This window comes from Balaenoptera musculus, chromosome 14, assembly GCF_009873245.2.
Source record: "Balaenoptera musculus isolate JJ_BM4_2016_0621 chromosome 14, mBalMus1.pri.v3, whole genome shotgun sequence".
In the NCBI taxonomy this organism is placed as follows: Eukaryota; Metazoa; Chordata; class Mammalia; order Artiodactyla; family Balaenopteridae; genus Balaenoptera; species Balaenoptera musculus.
The window spans coordinates 72,354,661-72,378,294 of record NC_045798.1 but is presented as its reverse complement, the minus strand read 5'-3'; the positions used below and the strand labels follow the sequence as shown (position 1 = coordinate 72,378,294).

The window sequence follows — 23,634 nt, the reverse complement described above, 5'->3', positions numbered from 1 at the left end:
TTCTTAAAGGCTACGTGAACTAAAATTACTTATGTTTTTTTCATTAAGACGGTGGTATGAACCAAGTGTGGTTGTTATTGTTTTACTTCCTATGATTAATTTGCCAAGAGAGTACAGGATGGATTAGAAGGTAGAAATAGAGGACAGAGAAACCAATAAAGATAGCCTAGGTGTGAAAAAATATAGCCCGATATAAGAATAGTACACTGGAAAGAAAAAAGGGAAGGGAGGAGTACCTAATGGGAAGGACTCAGTAATTCCTCTGCACAGAGGACTTATGAGGAGGAAAGTAGAAAAGACAGTCATATTTCCACTCTAACAACCTCTTCCTTCAAAATTTCAAAGTGAATCCAAAGGGAAAAAGAAACTTTGATTATACTTAGTTTTACTGAGATTTTAGAAAAGTACCAATTTTTTCTTAACCATTTCATCCTTTGTGTCTTTGCCTATCCTATCTTATGGTATTTTTGTAATAGAATGAAAAACAAAAACATAGAAGATATAGAAAAGTTGATGATGTAATGCCATATGCTGTGAAACAGAAACATAAAATCAAATCTCTACTGTATTAAACCCTGAAGGCAAAAGGTCAAATATGTGAAGAAAATACTTGCTACTAAACCCTTTACTAATAAAAAAAAGACTAGACTGAAGTACCACCTCCTGATTCTCTTTGGTTATTTTAGTAACAAGACAAAACCATCAATATAAATAAATCAAAATTAATTTTTTTTGATATCCATGCTTTATATATGTTGCTTTATACATGTTGTGCCAGTAGACAAATATACATTAGTTCATATTCTCTGTTATATTTTATTGGATAACTAAGTTTTAAAAAATGATTCAAACATGTATTTCATGAAGTTATTGCAAAAACAGTAATATTTCAGAAAACTTGGAGGGACAAAAAATAAATGAAAAGAAAAAAGATAACAGAACAAAGTAAATCGGTAAGACTTCATACACTAATTTCTAATAATATTTGGCGATCACTACTGGTGTTTGCATTTGTACAAGAACACCTAATAACTGTCCCTCTAGGAATAGGTATATGATGAATCACTTTTATTATGTAGCAAAGATGATAAAAATGTGCAGGTAAGAATGGTGTTAAGGCTTGGAAATAGTCATATAAGAAGAACGTCTTGTAGCACCAGTCATTACTTTAAAGCATGCCACTGTTTCCCAAATAGACAGGATTTTGACCTTGTCATAGGCCTGTGAGAACACCACTGCATGCTTACTGGGAACATCAAATGTGAAGAATGGAGAGTTGATCCCTACAGAACATAACTCCATGGAGAAGCAGCCACTATCTAGGTCAGTTGACCCACCTTTAATAAGTTCCTGAATAGGAGTCAAGAGGTCCAGCCAGCCAAATCTTGTTGCTAGTTGTTTGACTAATTTTCTAACTACCCAGAGACGTGAAAGAATAAAAATTTCCACGGCCTCTACAACACTATTTAGCGCTATTGCATATAATTAAGATGATACAGTAAAAGAATAAAAGACTCTGGACCTTTACCTCTGTAATTAAGTTTTATATTACTAGCTTCAACTTCATGTTAGGAAATAAACACTGAAAATAAAAACTACCCATTTGAAGGGAAAAACAACTAAAAGAAAATGCTGCATAAAAGCATAAAGTCAAGACATTTTTAAGTGTTTTTAAGCTAGAAATATCAGTATAATTCAAAATGGCAAACAGAAAACTGCACAAAATGCATATGTAATTTTAATGTAATATGGCTTCACTTGTAAAAATACATTCCCAAAACACTAAATAGAGGGGTAAAGTATCTTCTCAGAGCTTAAATACATTTCATACATCAAACCTTGGCCAAATCTGATTTATTTCGCTTCATTTTTTATTTATTTAATAAATAAATAAATTTAATAAATAAATAATGTCAATACCTTCAGGATGTGCCTTACTGGCTCCTCAGGGACCTTTATATCACTAGCTAAAGCCTGAACAGCAAGAAGGAAAAAGAGTGTACACCTCCTATTATGGTTGAAGTCCAAAATTTATTCTGCTTCTCTATCTTTATCTTGATTTAAGAATGCCATTACTGACTGATCATTTTCCAAAATCCTCCTGAAGGTCAGAAGATAATTGTTAAATTGCAATATTATGTATTGGGCTTAATTATACTAAACTGGTTATAAAAATAACATCCTCCAGTACACATACAGTCAGGAGCTATTTGTCATTTCCTACCAGGGAAACTACTGAAAAAGTAACTTTGTCTTCCAGTAAGGTCTCATTTGTAAAGAATTTCGTATTCTTTGTAGATGTATTTAAAGTATCTGAAGTAGTCAAGTATCACATATTTAAGCATCTAAGAAATTCAGGAAAATGATACTCTTCCTTTATCATATTAATTTAATGTTTAAGTCCTACACATGTTTACCATACTCTTGTATTTATAATATATCAATTGTTAATTTAATATGTATAGTATTTTAAAATAGTGTTTTATAACTATCATCACTATAACTGACTTTCTTTAATACTAATTCTCATAGAAAATATTTCTTTGTAGGTAAGGTCATATCCCCAAGCTCAATAAAGTAACAAGTTAAGCATATTTGTTAAATAACAATAATAGGAAATATACACATATGCAAGTATACACACAAACTTAAAGTATGCAAACATACATGGATACACATTTACATTACATCTACTATACACAAGGTAAATATTCTCTCATTTTATTCTCCCAGAAACACTATAAAACGGGAACTATTATTATCTTTATTTTACAGATGAGTAAATTGAGAGACTTGCCATAGATCACTGTGCTATCAAATGGTTGATCTTAAAGATTTTTTTCTTTTTTGATGTGGACCATTTTTAAAGTCTTTACTGAATTTGTCACAATACCGCTTCTGCTTTATGTTTTGGTTCCTCAGCCACGAGGCATGTGGGATCCCAGCTCCCCGACCAGGGATGGAACCCACACTCCCTGCATTGGAAGGTGAAGTCTTAACCACTGGACCACCAGGGAAGGCCCTCAAATGGTTGATCTTAAATTCAAACCAAGGAGTCTGACTCCAGAGCCCAAGACAAACTCTGTATATAGTTGATCTTGAACAACACAGGTTTGACCTGCGTGGGTCCACATACACACAGATTTTTTTCAACAGTAAATACTACAGTACCACAAAATCCACAGTCATTTGAATCCAAGGATGGGAAATGTCGGATATGGAGGAAATATGGGAATGGAGGGCTGCCTTTAAGTTATACACGGTTTTTCAACTATGCAGAAGGTGAGTGCTCTAACCCTCACATTGTTCAAGGGTCAACTGTATTTAGTTTGTAGGGTGGACCAGACCAGCAAACATGAAACAGTGCTGCTCAGCAGACAGGATAAAACAAAAAGGAACACAAAAGTGAGATACAAAATTATATATGTAATATGACAGCAATTCTGTTTTTAAAAATGCACAGAAATGAGACTAAAGAGAAATATGCCAAAATTCACCACTGAGTAATGGGATTTGAGTTCATCTTTCTTTTCTAACACTTTTGTGCTTTCAAAATTTGACAAAAAAGTAAGAAACTCTTTTACAATCAGACGAGAAAAAGAAATGTTAAACACAAAAGCAGAGAAGTTTGACTCTTCAAGAACGCTTCCTCTTGTCAAAATTGCCTATGTAGTACCAGATAAAACCAGGACTATAAATGAAAGATAGCTGAAGATTATGGCTACTTGCTCCGAAAAGACCTAGGAACACTCCCTCCTGCACCACAGCACAAGCAAAAAAATACATATAGTCCGATTTCAAAAAGGACTATTTAAAAACAAAAATGAAAAAAGCTTCATGAAGAAAAAAATAGTAGAAATATTATATAGCACAATTAGGAATGTAAAAAAAGGTTTTACTCACTGATAGATGATGACTCAGGATAGTAAAACTAGAATAAGCTGTGTTTTTAAAAGCCCAAACTAATAAACATTTAGTTACATACTTTAAAATTTCCCAGGGAAAACCATAAGATTCTGCATATAAGTCTTATATATCATGGCCTATACTTTTAAGCTAAACATTACTTGTTCTGTATTATGCCATACATAAAATTTCTGAAACTTGAAATTTTAAATGTTCTCTCTAGAACTTAAAACTTTCATTTCAATTACCTCCTTCTATTAACAGCCCTGTATGGTTTTTCTGCTCTTCAAATAGAAGAGAATTTTATCTTTTTCCACTGTTTCTGAACTTGAGACAAAAATGGTTCCTTGATCTTACAATTTGCCTCATGAATTATATAGAAATCACTTACTTGTCTGGTGTTTGCATGCCTGTCCTAATCTGTATACTGTCATCAACCACATTCCACTAAGATCACTGAACTACTCTACAAGTATTCCAGATAGTACAACAAATAAGAGGACATCTAAATATTTCTTTGTTAATAATGATAAGCACACTTATAAAAAGCAGTGGTGAGAAATAAAAGTAGCAAACTTTTGACATCTCAGGGGTTTTTTCCTCATATAAAAGATTTTTCATTTAGGAAGTCAAATATACTCATTTAATTTTCTAGTCTCTCTCAACATTGTTCTTACCGGTATCCATTTGCCAGACATACACGGAGCCGTCTGAACATCCCACTACTAGGTAATCGTCAGAAGGCCTCCACTTGATCACTTGAATGGGGAAAAGATGACGGGATGCCAGCATAATGCATTTTTTCTCTCGCAAACTTAGGAGTCCTACTGAGTGGTCACTGGCTACAGAGCAGATGCAGTGCTGCACTCTTGCCTGAAAAGAAGAATAAATCTTAATTACACTTAGATTAAATTCAGAAGAAAATGGATCTTGTCCTCAATTAAATCAAAATTAATTATACATTCACTGCTGCTGAACACACTAACCACGACATTAGGATGTGTTGATAATTTTCTTCTTTTATATTATACATAAAACGCCTAGTTCAATCATCACAACACTTTGAAAAATACTAAATTAACATTAGATTAAAGAAGAGAAAGACGCCTAGAAAAATCTGCTGTTCAAATTTGAAGATGACCTTACTAAAATAATTGCTATATATGAACAGGCAAAGCTGGAAAAAAATTGACCTGTTATTATGTGTTCCCTTTCCACTGGCTGAACTTCCCTTTGCTAGCAGCTAGAGCTGCTTTCTGCAGTGCTTCTTTCTGTTTGTGACTCTATCATTTAGACCCATGCTCTTCCCTGCTCCTTTGCTCAAAAACAATACCCTCAAGGTCCCTCTGCCACAATCATTTCTTAAGAGCCACCGATAGTTTGTATTACCTGTAGGTGTGTTTCACAGCTTCTGTCTATAATGCCAGCAGCCACACCACCTCAACTAACATACAAGAGCCCATTAAACATCCTGCTCTGTATTTCCTGCTCATCTCTAGTTTGCGCCCTTCCATTCCTTTCTAGAACAAGATGGAATATAATAGAAATAATCAAAGATGGTAAAGATTTTCACTAGCATCAGAGAACTGAATCCATAACCTAGAAAATTAAAAATTCACGTCTTTATATGTTCGGAAGACAATTTACAAGCAACTTAAAACTTTGTAGTGATTTATTAGATTATGCTTCCGGTTCACACTGAGGTGAAACCATATGAAAACAGCCATCTGAAACTCCTTGTTGTGTATATTGTGGCTATTTACTGAGGATGAGGCCCACAGCACCACATACATATTATCCCTTCTGTGGGATCCAGAGGAGAAACTTCTCAAACGTCACCCAGCTGGGCTTTGCCTAAGCAGACGTTTTTTAGCTAAAGAACGATATCTCTCCCTGATTGGTCCATCTCAATGGGAAATGTTGACAGGCATCAGATGAAAAAGAGTGGGGCGGGGCGGGGGGGGTGTGTGTGTGTGACCACATGTGCATGGGAAACATGTTACAGTTGTTTTTATCCACAGAACTTCTAAGAAACTTTAACATGCTAACATGAATATAATTTCATTTGACCATCATAATCTTTTTTTTTTTGTAACATCTTTATTGGCATATAATTGCTTTACATTGTTGTGTTAGTTTCTGCTGTATAACAAAGTGTATCAGCTACATATACATATACATATATCCCCATATCTCCTCCCTCTTGCATCTCCCTCCCACCCTCCCTATCCCACCCCTCTAGGTGGTCACAAAGCACCAAGCTGATCTCCCTGTGCTATGCGGCTGCTTCCCACTAGCTATCTATTTTACACTTGGTAGTGTATATATGTCGATGCTACTCTCTCACTTCGTCCCAGCTTACCCTTCCCCCTCTCCGTGTCCTCAAGTCCATTCTCTACATCTGCGTCTTTATTCCTGTCTAGGGGCAGGACAGGAATAAAGACCATCATAATCTTATAAGACGTAGTTTTTGAGGAACAAACTTTGGGGAAAGCTGCTACAATGGATTCCTTCAATGTTTTGGATACTAAGAAACTTAGGACTGAATTTTCTATCCATGACAGTGGCGTGTGTGGGCATACATTTCTGAATGTGGACACTAGGTGGTCTTGTCTACTTTTTCTTTCATTTTCTCTTCACCATGATTTAGCTTTATTTTTATCTAACTGAATAATGTTTATTTTTGTAAACAACCTAAAATCAATTTTTGAATGAAGCAGAGCATGAATTTTAAAAAAGAGAGTCAGATTTAACTATTTACTTGTTCTTAAATTCAGGTGTTTTTTTTTTCTTAATTTTATTTATTTATTTATTTATTTATTTATTTATATCAGGTGGTTTTTTTCTTAATTTTATTTATTTATTTATTTATTTATTATTTATTATTTATTTATTATTTATTATTTATTTATTTATTTATTTATTTATTTATTTATTATTTATTATTTATTATTTATTATTTATTTATTTATTATTATTATTATTTTTATTTATTTATTTATTTATTTATTTATTTATTTATTTATTTATTTATTTATTTATTTATTTATTTATTTATTTATTTATTTATTTATTTATTTATTTATTTATTTATTTATTTATTTATTTATGGATGGCTGTGTTGGGTCTTCGTTTCTGTGTGAGGGCTTTCTCTAGTTGCGGCAAGTGGGGACCACTCTTCATCGCGGTGCGCGGGCCTCTCACTATCGTGGCCTCTCCCGTTGCGGAGCACAGGCTCCAGACGCGCAGGCTCAGCAATTGTGGCTCACGGGCTTAGTCGCTCCGCGGCATATGGGATCTTCCCAGACCAGGGCTCGAACCCGTGTCCCCTGCATTGGCAGGCAGATTCTCAACCACTGCGCCACCAGGGAAGCCCCAAATTCAGGTGTTTTAATCTTTGGTTCTGTTAGCTTTACTTGTACTTTTTCTTTCATAATGATTTAAAAACTATAATCAGCATAGTAGGTATTTATTAATTTTAAGAGTTAAGAAAACTAAGTTCAGGAAGATGATGTTATAAACTTTTACTAAAACAACATATAGAATTTTCTTAAGCATTTGTTAAGCTTATTTATTTCATGCTCCTTGTTAAGCATTCAATGGAAACATAAAACATGATTTCTTTCTTTAAAAAGACATTAAGGACTGAGGCATAGCTGACTATGGCATGCAAAACTTTGCTTTGTAATTAAGCAGTAAGTCAAAATAAAGTGGCAAACTACAAAAATATCATTTAAATATAGGCAATGTTAGAATAAAACGTGGCAGAAATATAACATGATGCCTTTATTTTCAGTTACTATACTTCACACCACATAAAATATTTTTGAGTGGGCTTCCCTCGTGGTGCAGTGGTTAAGAATCCGCCTTCCAATGCAGGGGACGTGGGTTCAAGCCCTGGCCCGGGAAGATCCCACATGCCGCAGAGCAACTAAGCCCATGCCATGCGCCACAACTACTGAGGCTGCACTCTAGAGCCTGAGAGCCACAACTACTGAGCCCATGTGCCACAACTACTGAAGCCCGCATGCCACAACTACTGAAGCCCACGCGCCTAGAGCCCGTGCTCCACAACAAGAGAAGCCGCTGCAGTGAGAAGCCTGCACACCTCTACGAAGAGTAGCCCCTGCTCGCTGCAACCAGAGAAAGCCCGTGCACAGCAACAAAGACCCAACACAGCCAAAAATAAATAAATAAAATAAATAAATTTTAAAATACATAAATAAATAAAAATATTTTTGAGTTTCACCAGATGTACATTGCTAAGCAAAGATAATAGACAGTTTAATACAATGGAGGCTTTGTGTTTCTACAGATAATCATTAATACTGACTTTGTATTTATCAAATATATCCATCATTCAATTTACAAAAAAGGATGATTGCTACATTAATGGTTAACTATTTTCTATTTTCCAACACCAATCTGCCAAAAAATGGTCATTTTATTTATTTTTCTCATCAAAGAAAATAAATCTAACAGTAATCTTTTTCTCTGTGTATGAGTCACTAAAAAGAATGAGTCCTAAATGGCATTCCTTTTCATCTATTCACATCTTTTAATCAGGCACTGATCTGCCACAGTACTCACACCTGTCACTACCTTTGATTCTGCTACTATGACTCACAAGCTCTCTGAAATCTTTAAAATGAGCTAATCCTTAATTAACGCCGTAGACAACTAGCCGACTTGCCAGTCCCCAAGTTGACAATCATTTCATTAATGTTCACATAATTCTTGTCATTCCTTTTCATAGAGAAAACGAGGCATGAGTCAGGGTGAAGTTTGTTTGTTTTTAAAAGGTGATTTTTTACCAATCTTCTTTACTATGTTTGGTGTTTTTCAAATTATGTTCTGCTGGTAGATCTCAACATCTTAGGTGACAACAAAACTACCGAGAAGCACTGACCCACGCATTCTCTCTCTGCCAAATATCTTCTACTGCAGTTTATAACCTACCAGAGAGAGGACTGCAGACGTAAGCAAACAAAAAAGGCTTCCCTATTCCCACGAGGCACTTGACCTCCGGCATCAACTCCTCCTAAGTTTCACCGTCAGAACTTTCACCCTTGCCATTTATATGCAGGTGGATAATTTTTTAAAATTCAAGAAAATGCAATCCATCTCATAAAAAGATTTAAAAGCTCTACTTCATGTTATCACTCTTATTAGTAAAAACAAAGAACATACAAAGCTAATATTAAATAATATTATAGGGTGTATTTTAAAAAGTAGATTATGGGATGTAATTTTCTGAAGGAAAAAATGACTGATTTCCAAAAATTCTAGCTTTTCAGTCCCACATGATGCGTTCTCTTCTAACCCATATATTTACATCAGTATCCTTTAAAGAATAGCTCTGTTCTTCATTCGTATAGTGCAATAATGATGAAAACTGACAAATGACATGCCTCATCCGCAAAAAAATGTTTGGCCCCAAACAAAAATGTTATACCTTCCATGTAAATGAAAATAAGCATCTGAAGAGTTAAGTCTAGCTTTACTGTAATGAACAACAGTCTGGAAATAGCCAAAATAATCAAGACTGAAAACAAACAAAAAAAATCAATATTACTAAGTCCAAGAAAGCACGGTTACTAGAGGTACTTAACTCACAAGAAAAGATGGTTCTCTGCTTTTTAAATATGGATTTAAATAAATCTAATTTTTCTTCTTTCAAGAAACTGCTAGGCCAACTCGTGTGGAAAAAACTGGCCTAGAGTGGAAACGGCCCAATACAGTAAAACCTCATTAATTTTGATTCCCCTAATTAATTCTGAGTTGATGGTTACCTTCACAGGCTCTGTGAAAACAAATTAATGGTATAAACAAAGCAAATGTCTAGCCTATTTAAATGTAAAAGGGGAAAAGACCATTCTCAAGCACCACTTTGGTATTAATTTTAATTCAAACAATGAACAGAGTAATGATAAATAATTCTCAGCTACCTGTTAAATGAAAGCACTTAAAAGATTTGCTGAAACACAATTAACTTGGTTTCTCCTTATCTGCGCTCAAAAGTATTGAAGAAGCACTTCTTAAAGAATATTAGATAACACCAATCTCTCTTTGATTTAGATGCAGCTTCCTCACAAATGAGCTGAATTAGCATAATTCTTTTATTATTAAATTATTAAATTCTAGACATCTTGGTTACTGAACACTTACTTCACCTACAATGACTGATTCTATAATTTGATTAATTCCATTCTACTTCGCTTTCTTCCATTTCAACCTGAAAAAGTCACCTAAACATGACTTAACATCGAGGATATTTTTATAAGACATTTAAATTGTGTAATTAGAATAATAATACAAGAACTAAAAAATGTGAACCTCATATCTTTAACTAAATTATCTGAAAAGTATTTATGTTCCAAACTTGTTCAATCACACACTTACTCATTTAAAAAACTCTGTAATGTATTCTCACTACATGTATATTTATACATTGTATATGTACTTTGTGCCAATATATCATGTACATTGTAAAACGTGCACAGAATATATACTTTAAAAGGATGACTCAGTTTAAATAAACAAATTTAAGATAAAATGAAATATTTTCTTAAATGTCTTGCTAATGTTAATAACTTTATATTAGCATTAGCCGATACCTCAAAGCACTGTATCTTTAGAAAGTTCATTGTTAACAATAGTAGATGTAAACACATATTTTATATAATCATGAATTTTGTGGCTGCCTTCTTGCCAGATTGATCAAATGATCATTGTTTGAACCTCGTTATGTGGTTAACGAAAAGATATTTCATTTTCATCGCAAAGACTTCCATCACTATTTTCTCTGCCCATTTTGTGATGGTTAGGTTAAAACCTATACAGTACAACCTGCAACTCTCCTAAGCAAACATATTTTCATTGGAAGCACACCTGGTGAGGGCACTGAGGTCGCCCTCCTGGAGGTGGCAGGCCCACTCTTGGCCCAGGTGATACGTGCCCATCTGATGTATGAAGCAAGTGAGGCACCAATGTCCTTCCGTCTAGTAAATGTTCATAAGCTCAATTTGTTAAGGTTTAAAAAAAAAGAAGAGCTTTAATATTTTATTCCCATGCCCCAATTAACTGTCTCACAGATTCCACTTTAACACCCACTGCTATCAACTGACTTAAAGAGTGTAACATACATATATCGTTAAAAAAAATTTTTTTTTGTTATGGAACAGAACTTGTACAACATGGATTGAGCATCTGATCAACTTGGTCAGTACTTTACAGGTGAAAATTATTCAAAATCATGTTCCAAACACTGTATTAGTTCTTCCCTAGAAGGAAAATGCACCAATGCTATCAAAAGGTAATTAAAAGCAGGAGCTAACAAAAAGCAACAGAATATTTAACCATATGTAATATTTACTTTGATCTGGTGAAAAAATTAATTGGGGCAGGGAAAGTGAGGAAGATACCAGATCAAAACAAATATATTCCAAGACCAATTATTATTTTTCAAGTAATTCTTATTCTCAACCAAGGAAGCACTCACTGAATTTGCCAGTAAATAATCCTCACGGTACATTAGTGCTGAGCAGGGGAATGCCACAAGCTATCACAAGATCTGACAGAGTCAGAATGTACCACCTAGGTCATACAGCCTGACCTTACACATTTTACAAGACTTCATTTTAAACCATTCCCAGAAACCTCTTATGTAACCTGTTCCTAAGCATCTGCCATGAATTACAGAAACTAGAGACAGCTAGTTTATCCCACACACTAGCTCTCTGGGGAGATGATTCTGCTTTCCAACAGTTCCCAGTGTACATTATATATATATATATATTTTCTACTTTTGCCAATTTGTTTTCTAAACTAAATTATTCTTTTCTTCATATCATTCCAGGAGCAATCTCCTGCTCAAAACAATCTTTCTCTTTGAATATTCTCTAAATCTATGAACACTAACTATTGTCTCTCCTTTTAAATATGCCCATCATTAGACAAGCTATAAATGACCAGCTTCTTTCACTCATAAATCAATCCTACTATTCTCTTAATCATTATTTCTTGACTTCCCAGAACTCCTTCTCTGGAACATAAATATGCAGTTAAGATGCATCATTTATCACTTTTAAATATTCTACCTGAAGGGGAAAAAAGAGCCTACAAATGTTAATGCTGTGTCCACACTTTCACAAAACTAGATAAAAAAAAATTTTTCAGAAATCCATAGCTCATCCTTCTTTTAAAAAGAAGGGGGTGGGGTGGGGTAGACAGCTCTTTCTTTAATAAAATAAGACCATGTGGTCCAACCAAAACACTTACTAACCATCTATTAGGATAGTTATGTTCTACATAAAAATAAGACTTTTAGGGACCAGTTTTAATATCTTCGTCCATTCACTACATACAAAAGATAACAGTGAAGAAATAGCGGGCTAGTCAGGACTCCATCTTTCTTCAACTGCTTCCTTATTAATAAAGCAGCAAATAAATATGAAGAATTTAGTGTAAGATTAAGAAGACATTGCCTATCAAAGAAAATTTTATTTAATAAATGATGTTGAGATAATCCATTACTTTAGGGAAGAACAGATGATTTTTATCCTTTCCTCACCCCACATGCATAAATAAATTTCAGATAGATTAAAGTATTTGATGTTTGTTTTAATCCAGTCATTGCTTTTTAATCAAATTTCACCAAATTTCTGGAGGGGCGGGGGTAAGATCCCAGGATTCAAAAATATGAAAGAAGCTAAACAGGAAAAAGATAAATTAGATTACATAGGAATGTTAATTATCTGTAGGTTAAAAAATCAAAGTAAATAATAAACCAGAAGAAAATTTCAACAACAATAATAGAAAGCACATAAGCTTAATATTTCAATTAAGTTAAGCACTCATACAAGCACTAATATCCCCAACAGAAACAAATGAGCAAAGGACAATCTATGTCTCAAATGAAAAAAAAAAAAAAAACTCACTAAAATCCTCATAGAAAAACTCCATTACCTCTAGTAATCAAAGAAATGCAAATTCAAACAATAAAATGCTCTTTCCACCTATCAATTTAGCCAAAGACTGTAGAAATTATATAATACGAAACAACCAACGTTTATTGGGTTCTTACTCTGTGCTAGGTATTATTCTAAATACTTGGCAGTAATTCATCATAGTCTCACAACAACCCTTTGAAGTAGATACTATTATTATTTCCATCTTACAGATGTGGAAACTGAGGCATGGAAGTAAATAAAAACATCTTGTGTTGGCAAGGGACAATGAAATAGGCACTGAGGGTAGAAAACAATTAGGTAATCGATCTCAATAGACTTAAAAATGTTAATAACCTATTACCCCAAAATTCTGAGGTTCTAATCCAAAAAATATTCATGGAATCTCTCCAAGGAAATAATCATAAATGAAAACAAGTTTTACAAAGATATTCAATATTATTTACAATAGTTCAAATTGGGAACAATCTACACATCCAAAGGAGGAGAATTGCTAAGTAAATATTGTACGCTCACATAATGTAATGTTACATAATTACTAAAAATTACTTTCACGAATAAGAATAACTTGAGAAAGTATTTGTTAAAATATTAAATGAAGATGCAATGTGTATAGATAACTATACAATATAATCACAAGTGCATAGTAAGTGAATTTTACAAGGCTAGAGGAAAAAATATCAAAATGTTAACTTCGGTTCTCTTTTATGTAGAAGGATAACAGGTGACCTTTTACCTTCTTAGCTACGTCTGTTTTCAAAAAATTTTAACTGTGTATATGTTAAATTTATAAAATTGAAGTTAAATCTTGCATCATATTCTTAAAAGCAAGTAATGTGTGACAAGTAAAAGAAGGTGAAAGGGGGCTAAAACTAAGAAAATCCAAACCTAAATAATCAAAGATGAAAAACTAAAACATAAATTACCAAAGAATTGAGCCATGCACAGTTCTCTAAAGAAAAATTTGAAATTCAGGAATTGAAAAGAATGGCTGTGTTTTATTCTACAAATTGAAAGATACTAAATAAATTAGGCATTTAAAATTAAGTATGCATCAAAGTCATATTTACTTATGTAAATCAGTAATAAAAAATATATAGGCAAAGTTGGAGAAATGCAACTATTTTTAAATCCACAATTACACCTAGTAGGAGGTGGTATGCTTGGTGGTCAAGTTCAGGCCCTCAGGTTGGACTACTTAGGATCAAATTCCAGCTCTGCCACTTGCTGTGTGACTTGAGCAAGTTATTTAACCTCTCTGAGCCTCATCTCTCTGTACAATGAGGTGAACAGCAATAACTAGGCCTCACAGAATCACTGGGTGAATTAAATGAAATATATGTAAAGAAATCAGCACAGTGACTAATACATCATGCATACAAAAGATGACGGTAGTTAGTATTCTCTTTACCATTATTAGTATTATGTCATTATATACCATAAATTCTATTTTTTATAATGGAGTTGTATCGTTTTCTGAGGGAGTTGCCAACGTTTAGGTATTCACCAGGAAATACGGAGACATTCATAATTTTTCTATTAGGTTAGTTTCCCCTTTTCAATGTTTTCTTCTCATATTAATAGCTCTGCTTTAATTTAATCTGAATAGTTCCACCTACATGATCATTACCAACACTCACGTATTACCTTAAAATCACATTAATGAAGTTTTTAGCACTTTTAACAATTTGAGTCAATAAAAGCTCTCAATCCAACAACTCAATGACCACCTTCCACTGTTCCCTGAATATTTCCTCACACGTCTTTTTCCATTGAATTTACTTGATAATTTTTAACTTCATGCCTTTAAAACATTAAAGGGCTTTCTTTAATTTCAATTACATATTTATGGGTTTTAGAGACTGAGATAGTCAAATCTGCAGACTCTGAAGACAGTCTAAGTTTTTTTTAAGGAACTCAAAAGTGCTACCCTTCCACCCTCTCCCCACAGCAGTCAGCTGTCCCCGGTTATCGTCCCCCCCACACCCAAACCTTGGCTGCACACATTCAGGGACTAACATCTTCCATCACAAAGGGCCTCACTTCTCAGCACGCACTGAATTACGACTCCCAGTGGCTGCTGGTCCCGCACTTCTACTCCTAGCTCCTACTCTGAACTTGAATGGCCCCATCCATCTGAACTAGTAACTCTCAATCTGCCTGCTTGGCTTCAACCTATTTATTCCGCTCATACCAGTATCCTTCCAAGAAATAAACACTGAATTTACAATACCTCTGACATAACTATGGAATATCTTTTTTTCTTTTCTCATGGAAACAAACGGGTTGATACTGTCCCCATTTTTCTAACCGGAGATTTTCTAACTGAAAGAGTCTGTGTATCTCTTTCCTAGAGATAAATTACTAGAATATATATGCTAATAATGCCTCTTTGTTTACAAAGGATGCTGGCTTGCTTTTTAAGTCTATATCAAAGAACACAAGAGAAATCTAACCCCCACTATTATACACCCGGCTCCTGAAGGCACCTGGAAAATGGTCGGCACTCAGATATATGTTGCATCTAATTGAACAGTCACCTTAAAAAGTCATTCATTTTTTTCTAACAATTTCTGCCATCTTAAAATAAATTTTAACTCATTTTAAAATTGCTTTATGATTAAGTTACTGAAGAAAAATTGTCTTTGCTCTGTGCCATACTAATTCTCTTCAACCACTGAGTCACTTTAATCAACCACTTCATTTACAATGCTTAGCACCAAATCATTTCTGACTATTACTAAAAATAAATTTCATACCCAATGTAATCTTCTTTGCTACCAAGAATATGACTAAAGATCTAAAGAAACCTCTCCAAACAGAGGAATATCTAAGTTTCTGCGGAGGGGGGGGAGGGATAAATTAGGGGTTTGGGATTAACGTTTACACACTATTATATATAAAATAAACAACAAGGACCTACTCCATAGCACAGGGAGCTCTACTCAATATCTTGTAATAACCTATAATGGAAAAGAATCTGAAAAGAATATATACATACGTATATATGTATGTATGTGTGTTGTGTATATATATATACATATATATATTAAAAAAACCTGGAGACTTCCCTGGTGGTGCAGTGGTTAAGAATCCACCTGCCAATGCAGGGGACACAGGCTCGAGCCCTAGTCCGGGAAGATCTCACATGCCGCGGAGCAACTTAACCCGTGCGCCGCAGCTACTGAGCCTGCGCTCTAGAGCCCATGAGCCACAACTACTGAAGTCCACGTGCCTAGAGCCCGTGCTCCGCAACAAGAGAAGCCACCACAATGAGAAGCCTGGGCACCACAAAGAAGAGTAGCCCCTGCTCACCGCAACTAAAGAAAGCCCGCACACAGCAACGAAGACCCAATGCAGCCAAACAAATAAATAAATAAATGTATTAAAAAAAAAAAAAAAAACAATATTAGCACAGCCAGAATAGGGATGCAATCTGTCTCATTACTGTTGAAGGGGTCCTCACTGAGAGTCTCTTGGTATATTATTGATGCTCTTAGCTTCCTACACGAGAGACAGGGTGTACTATGATATTTGAATATATAGACACTATCCATAATAGGAAAAATTAATTTTTTATCTTGAATAAAATATGACAGTAGTAAAACTTTGGAAAACATGCAGAAATCAGAATGGATAACCAATACAGCCTTGGTATATTAAAGCATTCATGCTTTCAAAATGAGAATGAGTGCTATACGCTTATACATACTCTTCATACAGCTACTTATAAGTCTAGAAAATTACCTACACTTGAAAGATTATAAACAGGATGATGAAGAATTATGAAGGTAAATAGGTGGTACAAACCTATTCCTAAGCTTCTGAAGGACAACTTGGTAATATGTATTCAAAAGACTTTAAATATTAATATGCCCTTTTATAAAACAATTTCACATTTAAGAATTTATCCTAAGAATCATTCCAGATGTGCAGAATTAGTTAGTTATCTTAATTCTCAACCCCCACTGTTGATAAGAGAAAAAAAAATTAGAAAGTAAAATTCTGAAATTTCTGATAAAATTAAATAAATGACAGACTGTCATTAAAAATGTTGGAATACACTTAGTGACATAGAAAGATGATCAGACCATCTTTAGAAAATATCTGTATTTTCCATAACAATGTGTTATGGAATTTTTTTAAATAAAAATTAATTTCAAAAACATGATGCTGAATATATAAAACATATGAAAGTAGTCTCAAAATCTACGAGAATTAAGTGTAATGGGAAAAAAGAATATTACAGAACATTATGTACATTGTGATATATTTTAGAAAAAGGTTAGTTCTGCTTTCTGCTTTTGCTTCCTTTACATCACCAAAGTTTACTCTGGCTTCAGAGACTATGCCATAATTCTAGACATTGCTTTTAAAATGTAACATCCAATTAAACTGGTAACACAAGTCCAAATTCAAAAAGGTAAGATAAGAGCTAATTCAGGCAGAAGCTTTAGGTACTTTTTCAGAAAGAAAGGACAATATATTAAAAAGAAAACCTAATTTGTTAATTGTTCTTACCGGCAGCGAACATTACGCACTAGCAAACATATAGTCACATATACCATACATATTATCATATATGCCGCTAAGAGGTACGGATTTAACATTGTCAAGTGAAGGAACAAACAGGTTAGGTGCCTGATATTCCCATTTTCACAAACCCATGCTGCCCCCTTCTGGAAAATTTTGGAGACATGTGACAATACAAGTTTAATAAGATATAATGAAAAGTAATCATTTTTAACTAATCTATTAGAGAACTTAGCTTATATGTTCACACTGAGAAACATATATATTTTATATGCTTCAAAATTTATTTTGAAACATTTTCGAAAAATTCTGTTCTGAATAAAGTTCTAGCAGTAGCAAAAAGCTGTGATAATCTAATCATCCATGCCAATGGGAGAGGGAAGTAATATTAGATATATATTTACTAAAAGTAAATAAGACACAACACTTTAAAAAGTCACATTTTCTGTTCCCTTCAATACTCATTCCCGTCACTCTCAAAAGCAAACAGAATCTGAATTTGCTATTTATCTTTCCAATTCAATTTTAATAATTTTACTACCAGCAGCCTTAAAAATATCTGCCCTCCCTTTCAGCTGCTCTCTTCCTCAGACTCCGCAGGCATTGGGCACACTCTTTTGGCCTCCCCTAGCCTAGAGTTCAGATTTTGGAAATTCACTCAAGCCTACCTCTGACAGCTATTCAAATCTGGAAATCACTCTGTCTCTAACCTCTCAGTGTTGCTTTAATGTCTCAGTTATTAGAATAAGATTAAGCTAAAATGCTATAGTTCTGAAGTATTAAAACATAGTATAGGGATTTCCCTGGTGACACAGTGGTTAAGACTCCGCACTCCCAATGCAGGGGGCCTGCGTTCAATCCCTGGTCAGGGAACTAGATCCCACACGCATGCTGCAACTAAGAGTTTGCATGCCAACTAAGGAGCCCGTGAGCCGCAACTAAGGAGCCCGCCTGCCGCAACTAAGGCCCAGCGCAACCAAACAAATAAATAAATATTTTTTAAAATAGTATAAGATATAGAGAACAAACTAGTGGTTACCAGTGGGCAGGGGGAGGGAGGGGCAATATAGTGGGAAGAGACGGGCAATATAGGAGTGAGGGAGTGGAAGGTACAAACTATCGGGTGTAAGATAGGCTTAAGCATATATTATACAACAAGGGGAATATAGCCAATATTTTGTAGTGACTGTAAATGGAAAGTAACCTTTAAAAACTGTATAAAAATTTTAAAATTTTTAAAAAACAGTATACAAAGTCTCTGTAGGATTATAAAATACTGCACTCAGGATGAAGGGAACGACATAGCTGGATAACAAGAGGGAAAAAGAGACTTGCTTTTTATTGATAACCTTTAATACTTTTTGCATTTTATATACCTATTTATAAAATATTTTAAGACACTACAGTAAATAATATTCCAAGTGCAGATGAAAACTGAAAACAGTAAGGCACTTAAAATTTTAACAAGCCTGTTTTTAAAAAGAATTTTCTAAAAAGTCTTCTATATGAGTATTTGAAGTGGCAGTCTTATTTAATAATAATATGAAGGTTCCATTTTAAATTTGAATCCTATTAAAACTGCCTAAGAACCATCACATCTGAATAGCAATATATAAGATCAAAACCACTCATTTAAAAGCAATAAGCACAACTTGGAATGACAAACAAAAATGGCACAGAACTTTCTTTTATATTTATATTTATAGTATATATTTTGTATTATGTTATATAATATTCAAATACTATTTTAGTAGATAGTTTCACTTCTGTTTCCTTTCATATATATTTCATATATATAGATACAGTACACATACCTTTCATACCTATATACATTATATGTATATATTTCTTTCATATGTATGGATAGTACATTTTGTTTTCTTAAGAAATCGAACCACAAAAAAAAAAAGCCACCTCAAACTTAATTTTTTCCTTTACATTCCATAATCTTAAGGAGAAAGAAATAGAAACAGCACATAACCTAATAATAGAGATCTCAACACTTCAAGTTCTACCACCCCTCATGAAGTCAATATACAGTTAGTCAAATCTCACAGGATTTTTTGAGAGTTTACCAAAGTTCTTTGTTTCTCTGAGTACCTATGATATGCCCCTGCCCTTATCCACCAAAGCATTTTGTTAGGATCTCTCCTTTACCATTTATAGTCAGCCTTGTAACAGACTTACTTAAATACTTGCCTGACTCTCCTCCTAAAATATAAGTTTATATTTCTTGGAACACTGAAATGCATCACTTGGCAGATAGTAATACTGCCCAAAAAAACTTGTAGAATTTTTGTCAATAACCCTTTGGCACTATACAATCCTGAATTACTTCAATATTTCCTATCTCAAAGGATATCTTCAGGAAACTTTTAAATTTTCTTACTGTATTTTAATTCTTTAAAATAATCTGTATCATATGAAAGTCAAATCTCAGTTAACCAGACTATTCAGGGAATCAAACTCAATTTCAAAGCACTTTGCCTAAATGGAGTTTTACTATGTGGGAAAAAATAAATAAATAAAATTCCTCTAAAAAATGAAAACAAAAACCTTCAATGTACAATAAACATAAAATCTATTCAATGTAGGTACTCTACATAACACTATAGGAAATGTTTATCATCTATGAACATGTCAAAATTTTTAAATAATTAAAACTCCCATTAATAAAGGAATAGAGAAATAGTGTATTAAAAATAAAGTATATAGAACCACTGAGTCTGGCACTAAAGTAATACTAATCTATAGCAAGAATTTGGAAAGATTTCAGGTAAAAAGATGCTAAAAGAGCACAAAAATGAAGGAGTGGGGAAAGAAAGGATGACAAAGAAACACCTGGACAGTAGACAAGTAAGATGTGCATGTGTGTGGAGTTGTGGAAGGGCGTATAGTCTGTCCTCAAAGCTCATCTCCAGCCGCAGCACCTTTTCCACCCAGCAGGAAGGATTTCATTTTTTGTTCACTGTCTCCCAAAGCCAGGAGACAATGATTTTGCTCAGTACTTTTTCTTAACAACTTCCTATATTTTGGTAAACATGAAATGACCACAAATTAAGAAAGAAAAAATCATCATAATTGTACATTCTTAATTACAATTAAAGTCATTTTTAAAATGCAACCAACATTTCTCTGTTTTAGAACATCTTCTCCTGGGGCAAAAAAAAATTGCAAGAAATCAAAACTCAACTTCTTTCCCAATCTACCTAAGATAAAAACCAAAACCCTATTCTAATCAAAAAAGCAGATGACAAACTTTTCAGTATTTATCTTTAATCATTACAGTTGGTAAATATTTATAATCTTCCAACTACCAGATCACTTTAAAATAAAAATTTTCTTTGCTAAAAGAAAATGACATTGGATCAATTTATGAGGACAATTCAAGTATTAAAATCCGCATATGATGTTGTTAACTCTAATCTCAGCAAAATAGTCATCTGCTAAACATTTAGCAAATATCAAATTCTTAGCTTTTTATTAATCAGTTAGGCTATTTGATTTTCAAACATATTAGCTGCTGGACCTAAAACTACCAGCTAAATGAACAGCCTAATAACTAGGCAGGCATTATTTACTTGTCAAATTATCACAAAGCTAAAAGCAAATTTGTCTTAATCAGTACTTTTGAAAGTTAATTAAAAACAAGAAAATTCTACTGTTAAGCCTATAATAAGTAAATTATTTTCCAAGTACCAGACTTCCTTGTCTGTGTCTCTCTTCTTCGTATTTCCCAGGCAACTAGCACCTCTGGCGGGCACCTAGTCTAGTAAGGAGACCATTCTCTATTTAGTTGCATATATGTCTATTAGGTAGCTTTTACTCACTACAGATTATTTCTAAATGCAGTTGATCAAAAAAATTTTATTATATTAAATACCCACTTGAAATTTTTTAAAAAGAAACCAGAAAATGCTCTCATATAAATATGTAAGCTAAAAAATATATTAATGTAGTTCAAAAAGAAAACATGACCTTATGGAAACCACTCAGAAAAACTTTCCTTTTAATACCTGTAATTAAAAAAATACACACACACACACACACACACATACACACTCTAGTATTTTCAGTGTTTTATTCTTATGAAAACAAAAACCAGCCAAATCAGAAATGGTTGCACTAAACTGAAATAAAATACTCTAAATTATCAATTTCAGCATCAAAAAATTAGATATTTCCCCAAATTTGCAGTCAGAGATCAAAAAACTCATGTTTTAGTATGGGGCGTTAAGTACTGTTAAAGTTTAGGGCAGGGGTTTTAACAGTGCTATAACTTAGTATAATGACAATGATATCTATTTCACTAAAATAGACATACAATTGGTTATTTAAATAAATACACAATAATTTTTCTCAGTGATGAAGATTAAAAGAAATGAACAACCAACTGGGAAGAAAGAAAAAGGCAAAAAATTTTTAAAAAGAAGGAAGAGGATAATTAAGTATCTGAATTTTCAAATCTGGCAGGGGAAAGAAAGAGAGAGAGAGAGACACTGGTACTAGAACCTCCTACAACATCACCAGTATCAAGTCAAATGAAATCTAGCACTGGCAGAACATGGCAGATAACATACATTACCAGGAAGATTAAGTAAGTAGGAAGGCCAAGGAAGATTTTCTGAGCTTTGAAATGAGACTCCTTGTGAACACTGGATCAGATAGAGAAGTCAAATGCTTTTCATTTCAGTAAGACCATAACTGGTGATGCTGAAGGGATTATGATAAGCATGAAACATGTGTGCAAGAAGACGGTGTGTCTGTGTGTTTGTGTACGTGTGTGCACACACACGTGTGAGTGTGTGGGCATAGTGATGATGCCAACAGAAGTGGCTAATCACATGAACAAGTTCATGATTAACAAACAGTAAAAGAAATTATGGGTCTGTTATTCATCCATCCTAAGTTCTCCTAAAATCTCCTATTTCTAAAATTATTAGGCTGTTTATATGTGACATCATGGCCTAACCTACACGCACATCACTAAGAAAGCAATCTTCTTTCACAAAGGTATGTACAAAATTTTCCAAAATCATTTTCAGTGCCTGTTATACTTTCTCCTGTCACAATAATTGTTTATTTAAACGAACTCTAGGGAATTTCCTGGCAGTCCAGTGGTTAGGACTCAGTGCTTTCACTGCCGGGGCCCAGGTTTGACCCTTGGTCAGGGAACTAAGATCCCACAAGCTGCACGGCACAGCCACAAATAAAAATCAAAATAAACAAACTCTATTTATAAGTAATGAGAAGTATTTTGCTTCAAACTACCAAAGTATACGTTTACTATCTTTCTGCTCAGATGAAGCTGAAAATAATGAGATTAGAGAATGACTTTGGGGATACTTAAACTACTTTAGAACAAAAAATTGAAACTTCAGTAAACATATTCTAAATTACTACTACATTTCGGGGACAAGCCATGCTATTTAGGAGCTAATAACAGGAAAAAAAAACTATATGCATCTTCTACTTCTAGGTGCCCAATGGTAATAATTGTAACTTTGCCTAAACATCACATTACCACTGTTTAGTTTTTAAATTAAAAGGATTTTTTAATTCTCCTGTCACATTTTAAGTTACTCTGGATTTCATTTATATTAAGCCTAATAGCAACACAACTTGACTCTACCACAGTGAAATAATCTTTCATGATCAACTTACACTGCAGTTTTCAGGCGGAACCAGAAGCTGAGTAATCTCGCCACCGTGGACACAGAAGATGTGTTTCATTTCTCCAGAAAAAATGTCCCAAATTATGACCGAAAAATCCACGCCTCCAGATATCAGATATCTTTGATCATAACGAGCTGAGACCTGATGCGGATACAACAAACATGTGACTTTGTTCCGATGACCACGGAGTGTCCTGTGAGGTGGCCAACCTGTGAACGAAGTTTTGGATTTAGCTATACATTTTATCATTGAAAAGGCTTCTAGTTTTCTAGAACTGCTCTGTAGTTCTAGAAATAAGGTAGCTACATACCACATGAGACTACTGAACTCTTGCAGTGTGGCTAGAGTGGATTCATATGTGCTATGAATGTAAAATATACATGAGATTTCAAAGACTTAGCACCCAAAAACTGTAAAATATCTCATTAGTAATTTTTATATTGATTACAAGTTGAAATGAAAATAGTTTTGCTGTACTAGGTTAAAGAAAATATATTATTAAAATTAATTTCTCCTGCTTCATTTTTACTTTTCTTAATGTACCTATTAG

General features: G+C 33.8%; 1 protein-coding gene across 4 annotated transcripts in view; it reads right to left on the bottom strand.

Moving 5' to 3' along the window:
- Positions 1–23,634, bottom strand: part of WDR7 (WD repeat domain 7) — a 354,664-nt gene that overhangs the window by 285,159 nt on the left and 45,871 nt on the right. For all 4 annotated transcript variants that reach the window (XM_036874819.1, XM_036874818.1, XM_036874817.1 and 1 more), the window contains 2 exons: positions 23,073–23,293; positions 4,584–4,779 (listed from right to left, as the gene is read on the bottom strand). In XM_036874819.1, the coding sequence (XP_036730714.1) occupies positions 4,584–4,779; positions 23,073–23,293 (417 nt within the window). The remainder of the gene's footprint in view (positions 1–4,583; positions 4,780–23,072; positions 23,294–23,634) is intronic.